The 13,755-nt window shown below is 52.2% G+C and overlaps 1 protein-coding gene across 1 annotated transcript; it reads right to left on the minus strand.

The window, feature by feature from the left end:
• Positions 1–4,122: 4,122 nt before the first annotated feature.
• SBSN (suprabasin) lies at positions 4,123–7,742 on the minus strand. The gene is made up of 4 exons (XM_079723116.1): positions 6,846–7,742; positions 5,351–5,416; positions 5,193–5,237; positions 4,123–4,303 (listed from the first exon to the last, which is right to left on the minus strand). Exons 1-4 carry the CDS (start codon positions 7,725–7,727, stop codon positions 4,280–4,282), a joined length of 1,017 nt encoding a protein of 338 aa, XP_079579242.1. The 5' UTR covers positions 7,728–7,742; the 3' UTR covers positions 4,123–4,279.
• Between the last annotated feature and the right edge of the window lie 6,013 nt (positions 7,743–13,755).

The raw sequence follows: 13,755 nt of genomic DNA on the forward strand, positions 1-13,755 counted from the left end.
CTTACCATGGTGTAGAGCTGCCCTCCCCCTTCTCTGTTACTAATATTTTTCTTTAAGCCAGCTTACTTTCTTAAGTATATTTTAAGAGAATACGTCATATCACCACTCTTAAGTGGAAAGCCAAGCTCACTGGCCCATAAATAGAAAGAACCAGAAAAACAAAGTGAGAAGCAAACAATCGTATTACATTATAGCTGGCGGCAGCTCCTGTACCCTCTTTGTTAAAAAGGGAGATTAGGGGCTTCCCTGGTGGTGCAGTGGTTGAGAGTCCGCCTGCCGATGCAGGGGACATGGGTTCGTGCCCCGGTCCGGGAAGATCCCACGTGCTGCGGAGCGGCTGGGCCCGTAAGCCATGGCCGCTGAGCCTGCGCGTCCAGAGCCTGTGCTCTGCAACGGGAGAGGCCACAACAGTGAGAGGCCCGCGTACCGCAAAAAAAAAAAAAGGGAGATTAGCGAGTATGAGAGAGGTGTTCCAGGCACACCAGCACAGAAATGGAGTCTTCCTCTTTACCTAATCAGAAAGCTTCAAAGAGAATTAAGAAAAGAGTAAATTTCTCACTGTGTGATTCAGACTTATTCAAAACCATATTCACGAACCACCTAAATTCTCCCATGCCACCAGTAGTCCCATGTTCTACCTTCTGGGAAAAACTACCCTCAGACATTCCTGGACCTGAGAGGTCACCTCAAATCAGTCTTAAGGAATATTTATTAAATACCTGTTGTGAACCAAACAGAAGACTAGGTGCTTTCACATGCATGATCCCATGTAGTCCTCACTATAACCTCGAGATAAATATTATTCCCATGTTACAGATAAGGTAACTGATAAGGTAACTGAGGCCTAGAGCTGTTAAACAAACATACAAAATCATATACAAGATCATGGTAAAATGGAGCTGTCAGGGCTTCCCTGGTGGCACAGTGGTTAAGAATCCGCCTGCCATTGCAGGGGGACATGGGTTTGAGCCCTGGTCCAGGAAGATCCCACATGCCAAGGAGCAACTAAGCCCGTGTGCCACAACTACTGAGCCTGCGCTCTAGAGCCCGCGAGCCACAACTACTGAGCCCACGTGCCACAACTACTGAAGCCCACGTGCCTGGAGCCCATGCTCCGCAACAAGGGAAGCCACCACAATGAGAAGCCCGCACACCGCAGTGAAGAGTAGCCACTGCTCGCCGCAACTAGAGAAAGCCCGCGCGCAGCAAGGAAGACCCAACGCAGCCAAAAATAAATAAATAAATAAATAAAAATGGGGGGAGAAAATGGAGCTGTCAGAATCTGACCCAGGTAAAGGGGTCAGATTGAACTTGGTAAAGGGGACTTATTTTGAAGTAGCCCCTCCCCCACCCCAGGGTCACGGGGAAGTCTGCCGCCCCTCCAGCAGAGGTCCCCAGCAGGTAGGTGCTCTGGACAAGGAGCTGGCCATCAGGGCTTACTAGCTGAGTGGCCTCCCTCAACTCTCTCCCTTCTCTGAGCCTCATCATGTCTAAGGGGGTAATCGTGGGACCTACTTCGGGGGAGGTTGTGAGGGTGAATGAATCATGTCTGTAAGTGCTTAGCCCAGAGTGAACACCCAGTAAAAGATGGCTGTGAGGGTCCCACCCAGACTCCTCTTCCTGTTCTTGCACAACTGCAGAAACTGCCCTCCTCTCTCTCTCACTCCCTCGCCTGTCTCTCCCTGTCTGGCCCAGGTGCCAGGTTCTTGCTCACACTTATTCCAAGGCCTTTCCCAAGTCCGCTCAAGCCAGTAGCCTCCCCTCTACTAGTTGCCAGACATTTGTGCCCAGCCTCGACCCCTCCTCTGGAACCTCTTAGTCTAGGAGGAGAATGGACATGAAACAGGTAAGTATATAATTACAGCTTGTCACAGCACTGTGAAGACGGGTATCAGCGTGCCATGAGAGAGTAACAGAGGCGTCCCTAGGTTCAGGTTGGGTGAGGTTCGGGGAGGTGGGGCACATAGAGGCATAGAGGCAGGGAGGACGCTCTTAGCAAAGGAAGCAGCCCCACCAGGCCTCCAGGCAGGACTGAGCCGTGCCGCTTTCACCTTTAAGTTCTGGCTCAGCTCTTCTCTTCCAGAAGCCTCCCAGGATTGACCCCCAGCACATACTGATTATCCTATATCTCTTTGGCATTTTCAGGACCCCCAACCAAGCAAGAAAATGGGCATACAAATAAAATCAATGAAAGCTTTTACTTTCTGAAAGAAGAATTCCCTTCTCGGAAGGGACTCCTCCAGTCCAGGTGAAAAGATGTCCAGCACAGAGTAGACCCTCAGGAAATGTGTGGTAGGAATGAACACTTCTGTTTCTTGAAATGCATGAAACAAAGGTCTGCGATTTACTAGGAAATACATCCAAAATGTACCGGTAGGTGGCTAGATGGCTAGGTGTGTGATGAGTGGAAGTGCGATAAAGCAAGCGTAGTCATGTGCTAGTGGTGGAACCTAAGTGGCGGGTATGCAGGTATCCACTGTAAAATTCTTTCATCTTTGCAGTAAAATATTGCCAGGGGAGAGAAGCAACGTATGTGATTAAAATGGTGATTTTCTGGGGTCTTCCCTGGCGGTCCAGTGGCTAGGACTCAGCGCTTCCACTGCAGGGGGCACGGGTTCAATCCCTGGTCAGGGAACTAAGACCCCGCAAGCCACACAGCGCAGCCAAAAAGAAAGAAAAAAAAAGTAAAAAATAAATTATAAAACTTAAAAAAAATGGTGGTATTCTACAGATAAGGAAAAACAAGGAGAACATAAAGTGCCAGGAGCATCACCTTTACTGTGCACATCACGCCCCTCCCCTCCCTGGTGTGTCATTTCGTCCTTATTGATGCATCACTTTGTATTTGTTTTCATGTTCTGTTTATATACCTCATCTCCCCACGAAGCCTGTAAATTCCCCAAAGGGCAAGAACACTGTCTCTTATTTCTGGTCCCACGGTTGATGGAATTTCGGAGCTGGAAGCCATGTTTGCAGTCCTCTCCTGCAGACACCCACCCCCCTTTATATGGGAGGAAATGGTGGCCCCTGGAGGGGAAGGATGTGGCCTACAGGCACACGGTTCTGACTGGAATGTAGGTCTCCCCGCGCTCAGGCCCGTGCTTGGCAAGTGTTCTAGAGACGTTATAGGCGACTGTGCAAGGTCAGGTTCTGGCAATAGACAGGCCTGCTGCTTTCTCCTGGGTTGCCCCCGGCAAGTGCCCTGGCCCCTCTGAGCCTTAGTTTCGTCATCCACACAATGCGGATCATAAGGGAACTTCTGCCTTTGGGTTGTGGGAGGCTTAAATGGTTACAGAGTGTGAACAGCCCTTCACACAGTACCTGGAAGCTACGAAGTGCTCAGTATGTAGTAGTTGCTATCATTACTGGTCCAGGCTTTGAGCGGGGCGTTCTGTGTCACTATTCCTGTCCTTGTAAAGAGGCCTCCCGTCATCAGAGTAGCTTCCCCCCTGAGCCTTTGGCCCTCGTCCCCAAGAGAGGATCTCCCACATGTACGTCTTTTCTCTCTCCTATTCACTGAGTCTCCTCCTTACTGATGCTAAACAGGAGAGAGACCTCTTGGTTTTCAGAATATCCTCGGTAGCTCTTAGGCTGTTTCTCCCTCTACTTATTGTGTGTTCTTAGTCATGCTTCTTAACTTGCGTGAGCCTCCATGTGATTTTCCATAACATGGGGCAATAGCAGTACCTCTTACCTAACTGGATGGTTGGGAGGATTCAGTGAGGTCATGCAGGTAAAGCGCAGGGAGCTGCGCATGCCTTGATTGCGCAATACGCACAAGTTACTATTGGTATTCCTTTGGTGCCACACTCCTGAATGAGGATGCTGCCCCCTTGGGCTTCACCAAGGTTCCTGCCACTTTTTCCCTGGTGCTTCTGCCCCCACTACTGGCCTGGAGGGGCTTTCCCTGCTCGAATTTCCTCCCAGTGCTGAGCGTGAATTTTGCACTAGTGAAGCATGGCTTGTCCCTGTAATGGCCCTCTTCCATCGGATCAGCCTGAAATCTCCAGCTCGACCCATCCTGTGCATCGGACCCCCCAGCTTCTCCGGTGAAGAAGCAAGAGGAGAAAAGACAAGCCTCCCCTCCACGGATCCCTCCTGAGGGAGCACAGTGGACCATGATGAGAGTACAGTGTGTTGTATTTATCCACAAATCTCAGTACAGCCCCCTAAGGGACTCCAGAAATCTATCCTCCTTCTTGCCCCTGGCTCCTTCAGGTCATTTCAGCTGATACGACAACAGGAATGTCAGTCTGTTCAACAAGGCCAGTTCATCAGTTTAGAGAATGATGTTGGTGACGCTCTGGAAGAGAGAAGGAGAGAGGGGATGGATGCAGGGCACACAGTCGCAAGACCTCTACCCTCATGCACCCTAGAGAGATGGGAGGGAGACTGACTACTCTAGCTCCGGAATTGCTTACGTTCTGGGGAATAACATAAGGAAGGCGGCACCTAGATTCAGGAAGAATAGGGAGACAGTCCTCCCAGGCAGAGGTGCCAGGGGCCTCTGTAGGGACAGAAAAGCCTTGTGTGTTTTGCCTGAGAGGATCCCCTGCCACCTCCACAGCCTGGGAATAAACAAGGGTGTGCCTTTGGGTTCCTGGCACAGTCTTACGGCTGTTACACACCCTCACCCTTTTGCCCCAGGCTCAGGCATCTGAATGTACTAAATGCAAAGAGAAGAGCTAGGACTTTCCTTTGGGCCCAGAGGGAGGACCCGCATCCCACAGGAAACTTTCTCCTGGGCTGGCTGGGCAGGTAGGTTGCTGTCAACCAGGGAGAGGACAGAGGTACAGGTTCCCACCACCCAGCATGTTGCCACAAGGCAGCAGGGACAGGGCAGCGGAGGGATGCACAGGACAGGAGGGGAGTCTGACGGGAGATGCCGAGGAGAGGGGCCAGGCACTCAGAGGGGAGGGTTTCAGCAGCCCCTCCCTTCCTGGCTCCCAGATGTACACAGGCCCCTGGAGGACTTTTCTGCCTCAGTGGGAACGGAAAGCGCCCAAAAGATGAAAGCAGGATGTGAAGGGCAAAGAGCAGTGGGGAAAGGAAAACCAGAGCTGGGAAATGGGTTGGATGGTGTCTGCAGAGGCTGAGTGTCTGTCCACAGTGCAGCTGTCAGTGAACAGGCAACGGGAAGAGGATGTAAGAGCATCTCCCAAGTAGGAAGTAGAAACCACGTGGGCACTCACCTTCCACAGAACTGAAAGGTCAATGAAGGGCTTGTTGACCGAAGCCTGAAATTCAAGGACAAGAGGGTTACTCCCCAGCATCTGCCCCACCAACCCTCCTAGGAGAGCCTCCACGCCACCGCCCCCCCCCCCCCCAACCCTGTGCTCGCGAGACTTACTCCAGACTTTAAGGTTGTGGCTGCAGCCCCTCCTTGCTCGTCAGTGACTTTGCCTTGAGGACTGCTCTGTGGATGAAGCCCAGGCTGTCGTTACAACCCCCCAGACCCTAAGGGTCTCCCAAGTTCCTTTTCCCCAGTGGCCGGCTTCCCCTAGGGTGACCGGGGCTGAAGCAGGAGGCATAGGCTAACCCTCTGCCCCTCACTATCCAGAAAGGAAACCCACGTTGCTGTGGGAATTCTGTGAGAGATGGGAGAAGCCAGGAAGAATGTCTGCCCCTACTGGTTAGTCTTCCCTCAATTCCCTTTTCTTTCAGTGAATGAGATGGTCTCAGTCGCTGAGAAGGGGCCCGACTGGAAAGGGAACCCAGAGAAGCCACGCAAATACCAGGACCATAGTTTAACCTCAGCCCTGACTTCAAAGCTACCCCTCTACACACACGCTGACCTGATCCCTAACGCGGGTTGATCCCTGTCCTTAATCCTCTCCCCACTCAGCAGTGTGTCCCCTGCTGCACTGCTGCTGCCAGCCTCAAATCCCCAAACAAACAGCCCTCTCTTGGTCTCTGTTTGGTGAATCCTGGCATCTGATTCAGAGCCCTCTCCTTCACCCTGCACACTTGCTACATAGCTTCTTCCTCCCCACCCCACGCATCTCTGGCTCCGTGTCTGGTAGCCCATGTAGCTATGGGCTTTGAGGCCTGGGCCAGTCCTCAAGACGGTGTCCCAAAGGGTTCTTGTGGAGAGTGGGGAGTGGGGACCTGGGGCAGGCAGGAGTCAGCCTTCTCCTGCTCCTCCTTGGAGCCTGTTATGCTGGGCGTGCTGCTGCTTGCCTCTCCTGGGCTCCGGTATCTATTCCCCTTATGTAAGTGGGGATCAGACATCCTCCAGAAGGCCTCCTCTGATGGGGCGGTGTGGAGGAAGAGAAGGAACCCCGACTTGTGATTCGCCAGAGCTGTGTGCTAGCCACATGACCTTGGCAAATCCCTTAAACCTCGCTGAGCTTCCGTTTCCTTACCTGAGAATCAGGGAGTCAGCATCCTCACCCTGACTACCTCAGAGGCTTGTTATGAAAATTAAACAGAATAGGGCTTTTCTCCCAAAACTATTCCTCAAGCTCAAGCTGATGCTCTGGGTTTTCTCAACACTCATTCTCTTCGCACTGTAATAGATCTTGGCCTCAGTAACTGCTTCCTGTTCCCCAGGAGAGGCTTCGTGTTCCTCCCTTTAGGTCTCCTTAACTAGGAGGCAGCTCCCTGAAGGTGGGGCTGGGTCCCATTCACATTCTCTGATACAGGGCTTTGCAGATAAGACGGCTTAATCCTTCTGACCAGCTGACCACCAGCTCCTTTGTAAGGGAGAAGGAGGACACGGTTACAGAGCTGCCCAAGCTTCTTTCACCAAATGATAGGGACCTGGGCGCCCCAAATGTCCCAAGGGTTTAACCTCTCCCTCCCCCAACACCCTTCTCCCCATTTCCCCACCCCTGTTCACCTACATTCAGCAGCTTGTTGGCTTCCTTGCCGGCTTGGTTGGTCCCATCATGAGCAGCCTGCTGCAACCTGTCCTCCTCCTTCCCGGCCTGGCCAGCAGCGTGCTGGACACCTTGGTCAAGTTTCTCCACTTCCTTTCCAGCCTGACCAGCAGCGTGGCTGACCCCGTGGCCAAATTTCTCTGCCTCCTTTCCGGCCTGGTTGACCCCATCGTGGACCCCTTGGACTATTTTTCCTCCCTCTTTCCCAGCCTGCCCTGCAGCGTGGTGGACCCCCTGACCAAACTTTCCCACCTCCTTTCCAGCCTGATTAACTCCATGAGCCGCCCCTTGGACTATTTTTCCTCCCTCTTTCCCAGCCTGCCCTGCAGCATGGTGGACCCCCTGACCAAACTTTTCTACCTCCTTTCCAGCCTGATTAACTCCATGGTGGACCCCCTGGCCAAACTTCCCTGCCTCACTTCCTGCCTGGTTAACCCCGTCGTGGACCCCCTCAATCACTTTGTTTGCCTCCTTCCCAACCTGTCTAGTAGCACTGCTGACCCCATGGACAAACTTCTCTGCTCCCTTTCCTGCTTGTCCGACGACATCGATTCCATGGGTTACCTTGTCCAAGCTGTGGTTGAGCCCCTGGACGACCTTGTCCAGCTCCTTACCGGCCTGGCTCCCCACACTGTTGCGTCCATTAAAATCTGTCTCCCCTCCAGCTTGAGGGATTCCATTATTGATGCCATCCAGGGCCTTGCCCACCTCTCTCTCTGTATTGCCCAGCCCTTGGCTGATCCCTTCAGTGACCTTCTTAATGGGGTCAGCACTGGCCACCCATCCAGGCAAGGGCCCCGACAGCAGCAAGAGGAAGCAGGAGCTGAGCAAACCGGCAAGACTCATGTTGTTGGGGAAGTGGGGAGGATGCAGAGAGGGGCCAGGGAGGCAAAGCTACTATTTATCCTCCGCTTCCTTTCCTCTGCTCCACCCCTCATGACTCAATTACCCTGTGAGGCACTGACTTGATCCCCAGTCAGCGAGGTAATTCCCAGGGAGATTTGGGGTTGAGCAATGAAGAGGAGGAGGAAGAGTGGGTGAGTCATGAATGGGGAAGACTCACATGGCATCTTTGCTCTTTGCCCAGCTCAGGCCCTCCACCCCAGAGCCCAGATGTCTGCCCTTCCAATCACTTCCCCTTTTTATTCCTCACCCACTATCCAGGCCTCCTTTCTCCCAACCGCACCTTCAGGCACCCTCCATCCCTGGGACCCAGGCCTGGTTCTTCAGCATCTTCACTCCTCTCGGGGGACCTAAGGATCCAGTTTCCCCAGCAGCAAGATTCTGGAAAGATGGGAGGCACAGGCAGGGGGTGGGGAGCAACCCCGGGGAGTTGAGGGAATCATCAGACCTTGTTCTTATTGTTGTTGTTCTTCTTGACCCCCAACGCCTACACTTCTTATGCTCCGGCCACACAGGTCTTCTCCCTGGTCCTCAAACACATCAAACTCATTCCTGCCTCATGGCCTTTGCACTTGCTGTTCTCTCTGCCTGGAATGCAGAAGTCAGATCTTCACAAGGTGAAGACCACCACAAGGTGGTTTCCTCCTCACTCTCTTCTTGGCTCAAATGTCACCTTGCCAAAAAAAACACTTCCCTGGCCGTCCCACAGCTATACTCTGTAATATCATCCTTTAGTTTTTATAGCTCCTACCACAATCTGAAATTATCTTATTTTATTGTCTGTCTCACCTATCAGATAGTAAACTTCCAGAGGGCCTTTGTCTGTATTGATCATTGTCACGTCCCCAGCTTCAAGAACATTGCCTGGGGTTCAGTAAATGTTTGAACAAATGGATGGATTAGAAGATGCCAGGGGAAGAGAGTCCAGGCCTGAGCCTGAGTCTCAGAGGGTGCTGGAGGGAAGGTTGCCTGTATCGTCAGAGCAGCATAAGGTCACTTGTTGAGGGTTGCAGATTTTGGAGCCAGGATCACAGTCTTGTCCTACCTCCCAACCCTTGGGCAAGGGCAGGGGGCTGACTGCCATGATCAGGGGCAGGACGCAGTGTCTCCTGAAAAGCCAGTTGAGGCAGTCATGGGGAGGGGCTGGAGACCCAGGGCAGCAGAAGACTGTCAGCCAGAACCTGGGCTGAGGGCCAGGAGCTCGTCCCTCCTGCCCTCCTCCCCCTGGGGCCTCCTAAGTCCCAACCTGAAGCCTCAAGTGTTGACATACTGGCAAGGGTTGGAGAGGGAAACAGCTGAGAGTGTGGCCTAGGTGTGGAGAGGGACATCAGAGGGAAGGGCAGGGGGTGGTTGGTAGGTCTGTCGTTGGTAGGTCTGTAGAGCTAGTTCAGGGGGAGCCTGAGACCAGAAGGATAGGGGCCAGTGGGTGGGTACAGTTGGGTGCAGGGGTAAAAGATACTTGGGTTTGGGTGCCGAGAGGAGAGCCTGGGAGCGGGGGTGGAGGCGGGATTGCTGGTGGGAGGCCCAGGCACAAAGGAATGTGTAGGGTGTGAGCAAGTGGGGATGGCGGAGTTTTATGTGTGGGTGCCCAGGTGTGACGAGAAGCTGCACACATTTGCAGGCTTTGCTCAAACAAGGGTGACAAGGCCCACTCCCCTTGGAGGACCCAGGGTTCCATCCCAGATCCTGGACACTTGGCTCCACCCAGAACCAGGCCTCCCAGACCCAGAGACCCAGAAGCTTCTGCCATCTCTAGGTTCTGCCTACAGAGGGTGACTAATTGTGCCACCTCTCCAAGCTTGAGCTCACCAAATCTGTTTCCCAGTTTCGTGGTCCAGGGACAAAGTCAAATCTCTGGGCCACCTTAGGTGTGACTTTCCTGACCTTGTCCAGCACCTGAATGAGGGAGTTTCCCATGCCAGGAGATTGCTGGGTAGGGAAGGGTGAGCTTCAGAATTCTAATCCGCCCCGAGATTGAGAGGTGGGATTTCTCCTTCGAAATGTACTCCATTTCTCTTTTCCACCTCTCTCTCGGCCCCACCCTACCATCTTCTGTCAGCCTCGGTCCCTCTCCTCAGTCCTTCATTCCCATTTGCCACTATTTGATTCAGGACTTTGGCATCTATCTCCGTACACGAGATTAGCCTGGAGTTGTCCTTTCTCTGCTGGTTTTAGAAACGTGGCCGTGCTGTTTCCTAGAGTGAAGAGAGGAGGTTTCAGTAGCTGAGCTACCACAGCGCCCACAAAGCGCTCCCACAAAGCATGCAATATGTGATGTGTGCATACACAGTGTGTTTGCCGCTCCACAGGGCCTCAGAGCACGTGCCCTACCTACAGCCTCTCAGCACAGGAGCTGCTACTTGGCTTCTCAGCTCTGCTTAGGCTCTGCAGCAGGTCCTGTAGAATGGCAAATATTTGTTCCCCATGCTTCAGCAAATCTTGCCCATAAAATCATCGGGATCTGAATCAGCCTTTGGGAAGATACATCTTAACTCCTTGGCTCTTCTCTTGTTATTGGCCTACTCAGATGTGCCATTTCTTTTTGTACCAGTTTTGATCCCTCATATTTTCTAAGAAAATTTTAATTGCATCTAGCTTTTCATATCTATTCTTGTAAAGCCGTACCAAATTGGTCCCTTTTCAGTCCTGGTTTTATTTGTGTACGCTTTTCCCCCATCTTGATTATACATGTTAAATTTGTCCCCCTTTGCTGTTTTTTGGTCTTGGTTCATTGAAATCTCCCCAGCTGTACACTCAGTTCATTTTCAGTTCCACCTTTCCCGGGCCATCCAAGCAGGAGGGCTTCACCCTTACTCTGTGCCATGGCAGGTGCTTAGCAAACTCCAGTTCCCACGGAGGTCTGGGGAAAGAAGAGGTTATGCCACTCTGCCCCTTCTTGCTTCCACACCTCTCTCTGGGATGACGACTCCTTCCTCGCCTAAACCCCACAGCCCCTGAATCTTGGTCACAGCTGTGTGCCAACTGGCCCTGCAGGTGAAGGTGCCTGCCTGTGTGTCACAGATAGGCAAGCAAGCCCCCACCTCCCATGCTTTGGAGGACGGGAGCCATCTGTCTATTTGTTCTTCCGCTAATGTTTACTGAAAGCCTGCTTTGTGTCAGGCACAGTTCTAGGAACTGGAGGACCAGTGGTGAACAAAACAGAAAAGAGTGGGCCCAACAAGGAGACAATGAACAAGTAAGTCAGTAACTAGATCATGGAAAACTACATGAAAAACCATAAGGAAAAGAACAGAGTGCTGGGAGAGGATAGGGCTCGGGGGCTGCTCTAAGATTGGAGACCAGAAGAAGCCTCAGGAGATGACGTTTATTCATTCATTCTGGTACTATTTACTGAGGGAGGACCTTTCAAGTGCCAAACGTTCTTCCAGTCAACAGGTATAAAACTGAGGAAGGCATGGGCTTCCCTGGTGGTGCAGTGGTTAAGAATCTGCCTGCCAAGGCAGGGTACATAGGTTCGAGCCCTGGTCCAGGAAGATCCCACGTGCCGCGGAGCAACTAAGCCCTGTGCACCACAACTACTGAAGCCCGCATGCTTAGAGCCTGTGCTCTGCAACAAGAGAAGCCACCAGAATGAGTAGCCCCCGCTCAATGCAACTAGAGAAAGCCCATGCACAGCGACAAAGACCCAATGCAGCCAAAGATAAATAAATTTAATTAATTAATTAAAAAACAAAAACTGATTTTCTAAAAAAAAAAGTGAGGAAGGCAGACAAGCACTCTCTAGTGGGCAGAGACAATTGGCAAGCTAACAAATGAATAAACAGGATCATTTTTAGAGAGACATATGCTGCGTGGAAAATAAAGAGTGTAACCCTAGAGCAGTTTTGCACATTGGAATATTTAACCCAGGATGGGAAGTCAGACAAGGTTTCCCGGACGATGGGCAGACGGAGGGAGTGGGGGTGATGGCAGATAGTGACTGAGAAAGGAGAGAACTTTAGATGGGGAGTTAGGCAGGCCTCTCTTAAAGGGCGGCACCTGAGGGAAACCAAGAGGCAGCCAGGGGAAGACGTGGGTAGGACTTCCAGGCACAAAGAAATAGCTAGGGTAACTATCCAGAAGAGGGTCCAGAACGGCATGGAGCTAGTGTGCCCAAGGAGAAGAAAGAAGAAAGAAGACAGCAGAGAAAGGGCTTTGAAGTCCAGTGTAAAATGTTGGGTTCCATTCTAGACGCCAGGGGTGGGCTTGGAACGGTGGTACACGGCCACACACGACTGGGAGGGGGCCTTCGTGCCCACACTGGACTGTGACGTCATGGCAAGAAGCTCCAGCTCCTCCAGCCCCCGAGCCCTTGTCTCACAGTAACATCGTAATTGTAATTACGTTGTAATTGGTAGAGAGTGTGCCCGATCCAGTTTCACCTACCGGGTGATGCTTCATCACTGAAGCTCCCCTGAGCTCTTCCTTCCCAGCGCAGCAGCGCTCCTCCAGCCCAGGTACCCCACCCTGGAGCAAAGGGAGAAGGGAAGGCTGGGGGAAGTTGTGAGAGAAGGACCACCTGGGTTTTCTTCTGAAAGGTCACTGAGTAGGCTCAGATCCCCACTCTTCACCCATATGGACAAATCTCCCCTTTTCATGAGAGCAGAAACAGAACCCCCAGGAATACAAACATTCTTAAGGTCACCAATAACCACCAATAAACACTGACTAATACCTTTATGAACTTGTAGTGCTACTGGAAACACGCACAGCCCAGCCTCACGCCACAAGGTCTGTGGCAGCCTGGAGAGACCAGGGAGAGAGACAGGTTGGCTGACCCCCAGCTCCTAACCCCACCCCCTCCAAGGTGCCTTTGATTCTGGTGCCAAGCGCAACTCCTACCTTCATCCTCCAGGCTCTCTCCAATCCCTTCCCTCTCCCTTTTCCTCACGAATACACTTCCTGTCAGACTTTCTCCCCTCTTAATCAGCACCTACTGGGCCTTGAGATCTCACTGAGTCCTTACAGTAGCCCCCAGGTGGAGGGTCAGATGTGACATCACGAAACAGGCCAGAGTTTCATTAACTTGCTCAAGACAACTCAGCTGGCAGGTGGCTGAGCCAGAGCTGACATCTAGGCCTGACCCCCAGCTTGAAACCCTCTACCAGCTAGGCCCCTGACTGCTGTCTCCACCACGTTTCTCCTCCCTGCCTGAAGCCCTCATCTGTAGCTCAGGCAGCACAGCTTCAAGCACAGGTGTTCTCAATGCAGCATGGGTGTAGATCTGTGTGTCTGGAGAGGCAGAAGCTGATATGGGTTCCCATTTGTTTCATATATTACGATAGACCTGTGTTTCCTAAACTTCTCTGAGGGCAAGAATCACCTTGTTGGAAACAGGATTCCTGGGCCTCAGTGCAAACCCAGAGTCAGATTTCCCTAGGAATCAGCCTCCCGGTGATTCTTACCAGAACAGTTTGGGGACCACCGGACTAGATCAATTATCAGGCAAGTTTGGGAAATGATCTTTGAAATATTAACGTATGTGGAATGTTTCCTAGACTCTACATTAGCACTACATGTATCACTCATTTAATCCTCACAGTGACCCTCTGAGAGAAGTAATGTTATCATCTCCATTTTACAGAGGAGGAAACTGAGGCACAGAGACTATCACCCCCAAGCAATTGTTAAAAACAATCTAACCCACTGAGTTAGAATCTCCAGGGAAGAGGCCCTGGCATGGATATTTTAAAGCAAGCCCACCCCCTGCTCATTCTGTTGATCAGGTCGGTTTAGGAAACACTGGGCTATGTGGTTGGCCACTCAGGGCCAGGAGCCAGCAGCAGGTTCTGGGTGGCAAAGACGGCTCATTCTGTCGCAGTGATGGTGCGGCTCACTGCCCCTCCGCCACTCCCAACAGTGACCAGGAGCACCACCCCCTCTGGAGCCCCAGCCAATCAAAGAGCAAGTCCCACCACCTCCGCCTCCTGCACCTAAGAGGGTTTCTGTGCTTCGGGAGCCGACTGTTGGC

Source organism: Hyperoodon ampullatus (genome assembly GCF_949752795.1).
Source record: "Hyperoodon ampullatus genome assembly, chromosome: 18".
Lineage (NCBI taxonomy): Eukaryota > Metazoa > Chordata > Mammalia > Artiodactyla > Ziphiidae > Hyperoodon > Hyperoodon ampullatus.

Bases quoted from the DNA above. Each gene is read 5' to 3' on its own strand.
- SBSN (XM_079723116.1), bottom strand. From the start codon at position 7,727: ATGAGTCTTGCCGGTTTGCTCAGCTCCTGCTTCCTCTTGCTGCTGTCG. The intron at 5,417-6,845 runs GTAGGTGAACAG...CTTCATCCACAG, and splicing joins AAGCCAACAAGCTGCTGAAT to AGCAGTCCTCAAGGCAAAGT. The intron at 5,238-5,350 runs GTAAGTCTCGCG...CTTGAATTTCAG, and splicing joins CCACAACCTTAAAGTCTGGA to GCTTCGGTCAACAAGCCCTT.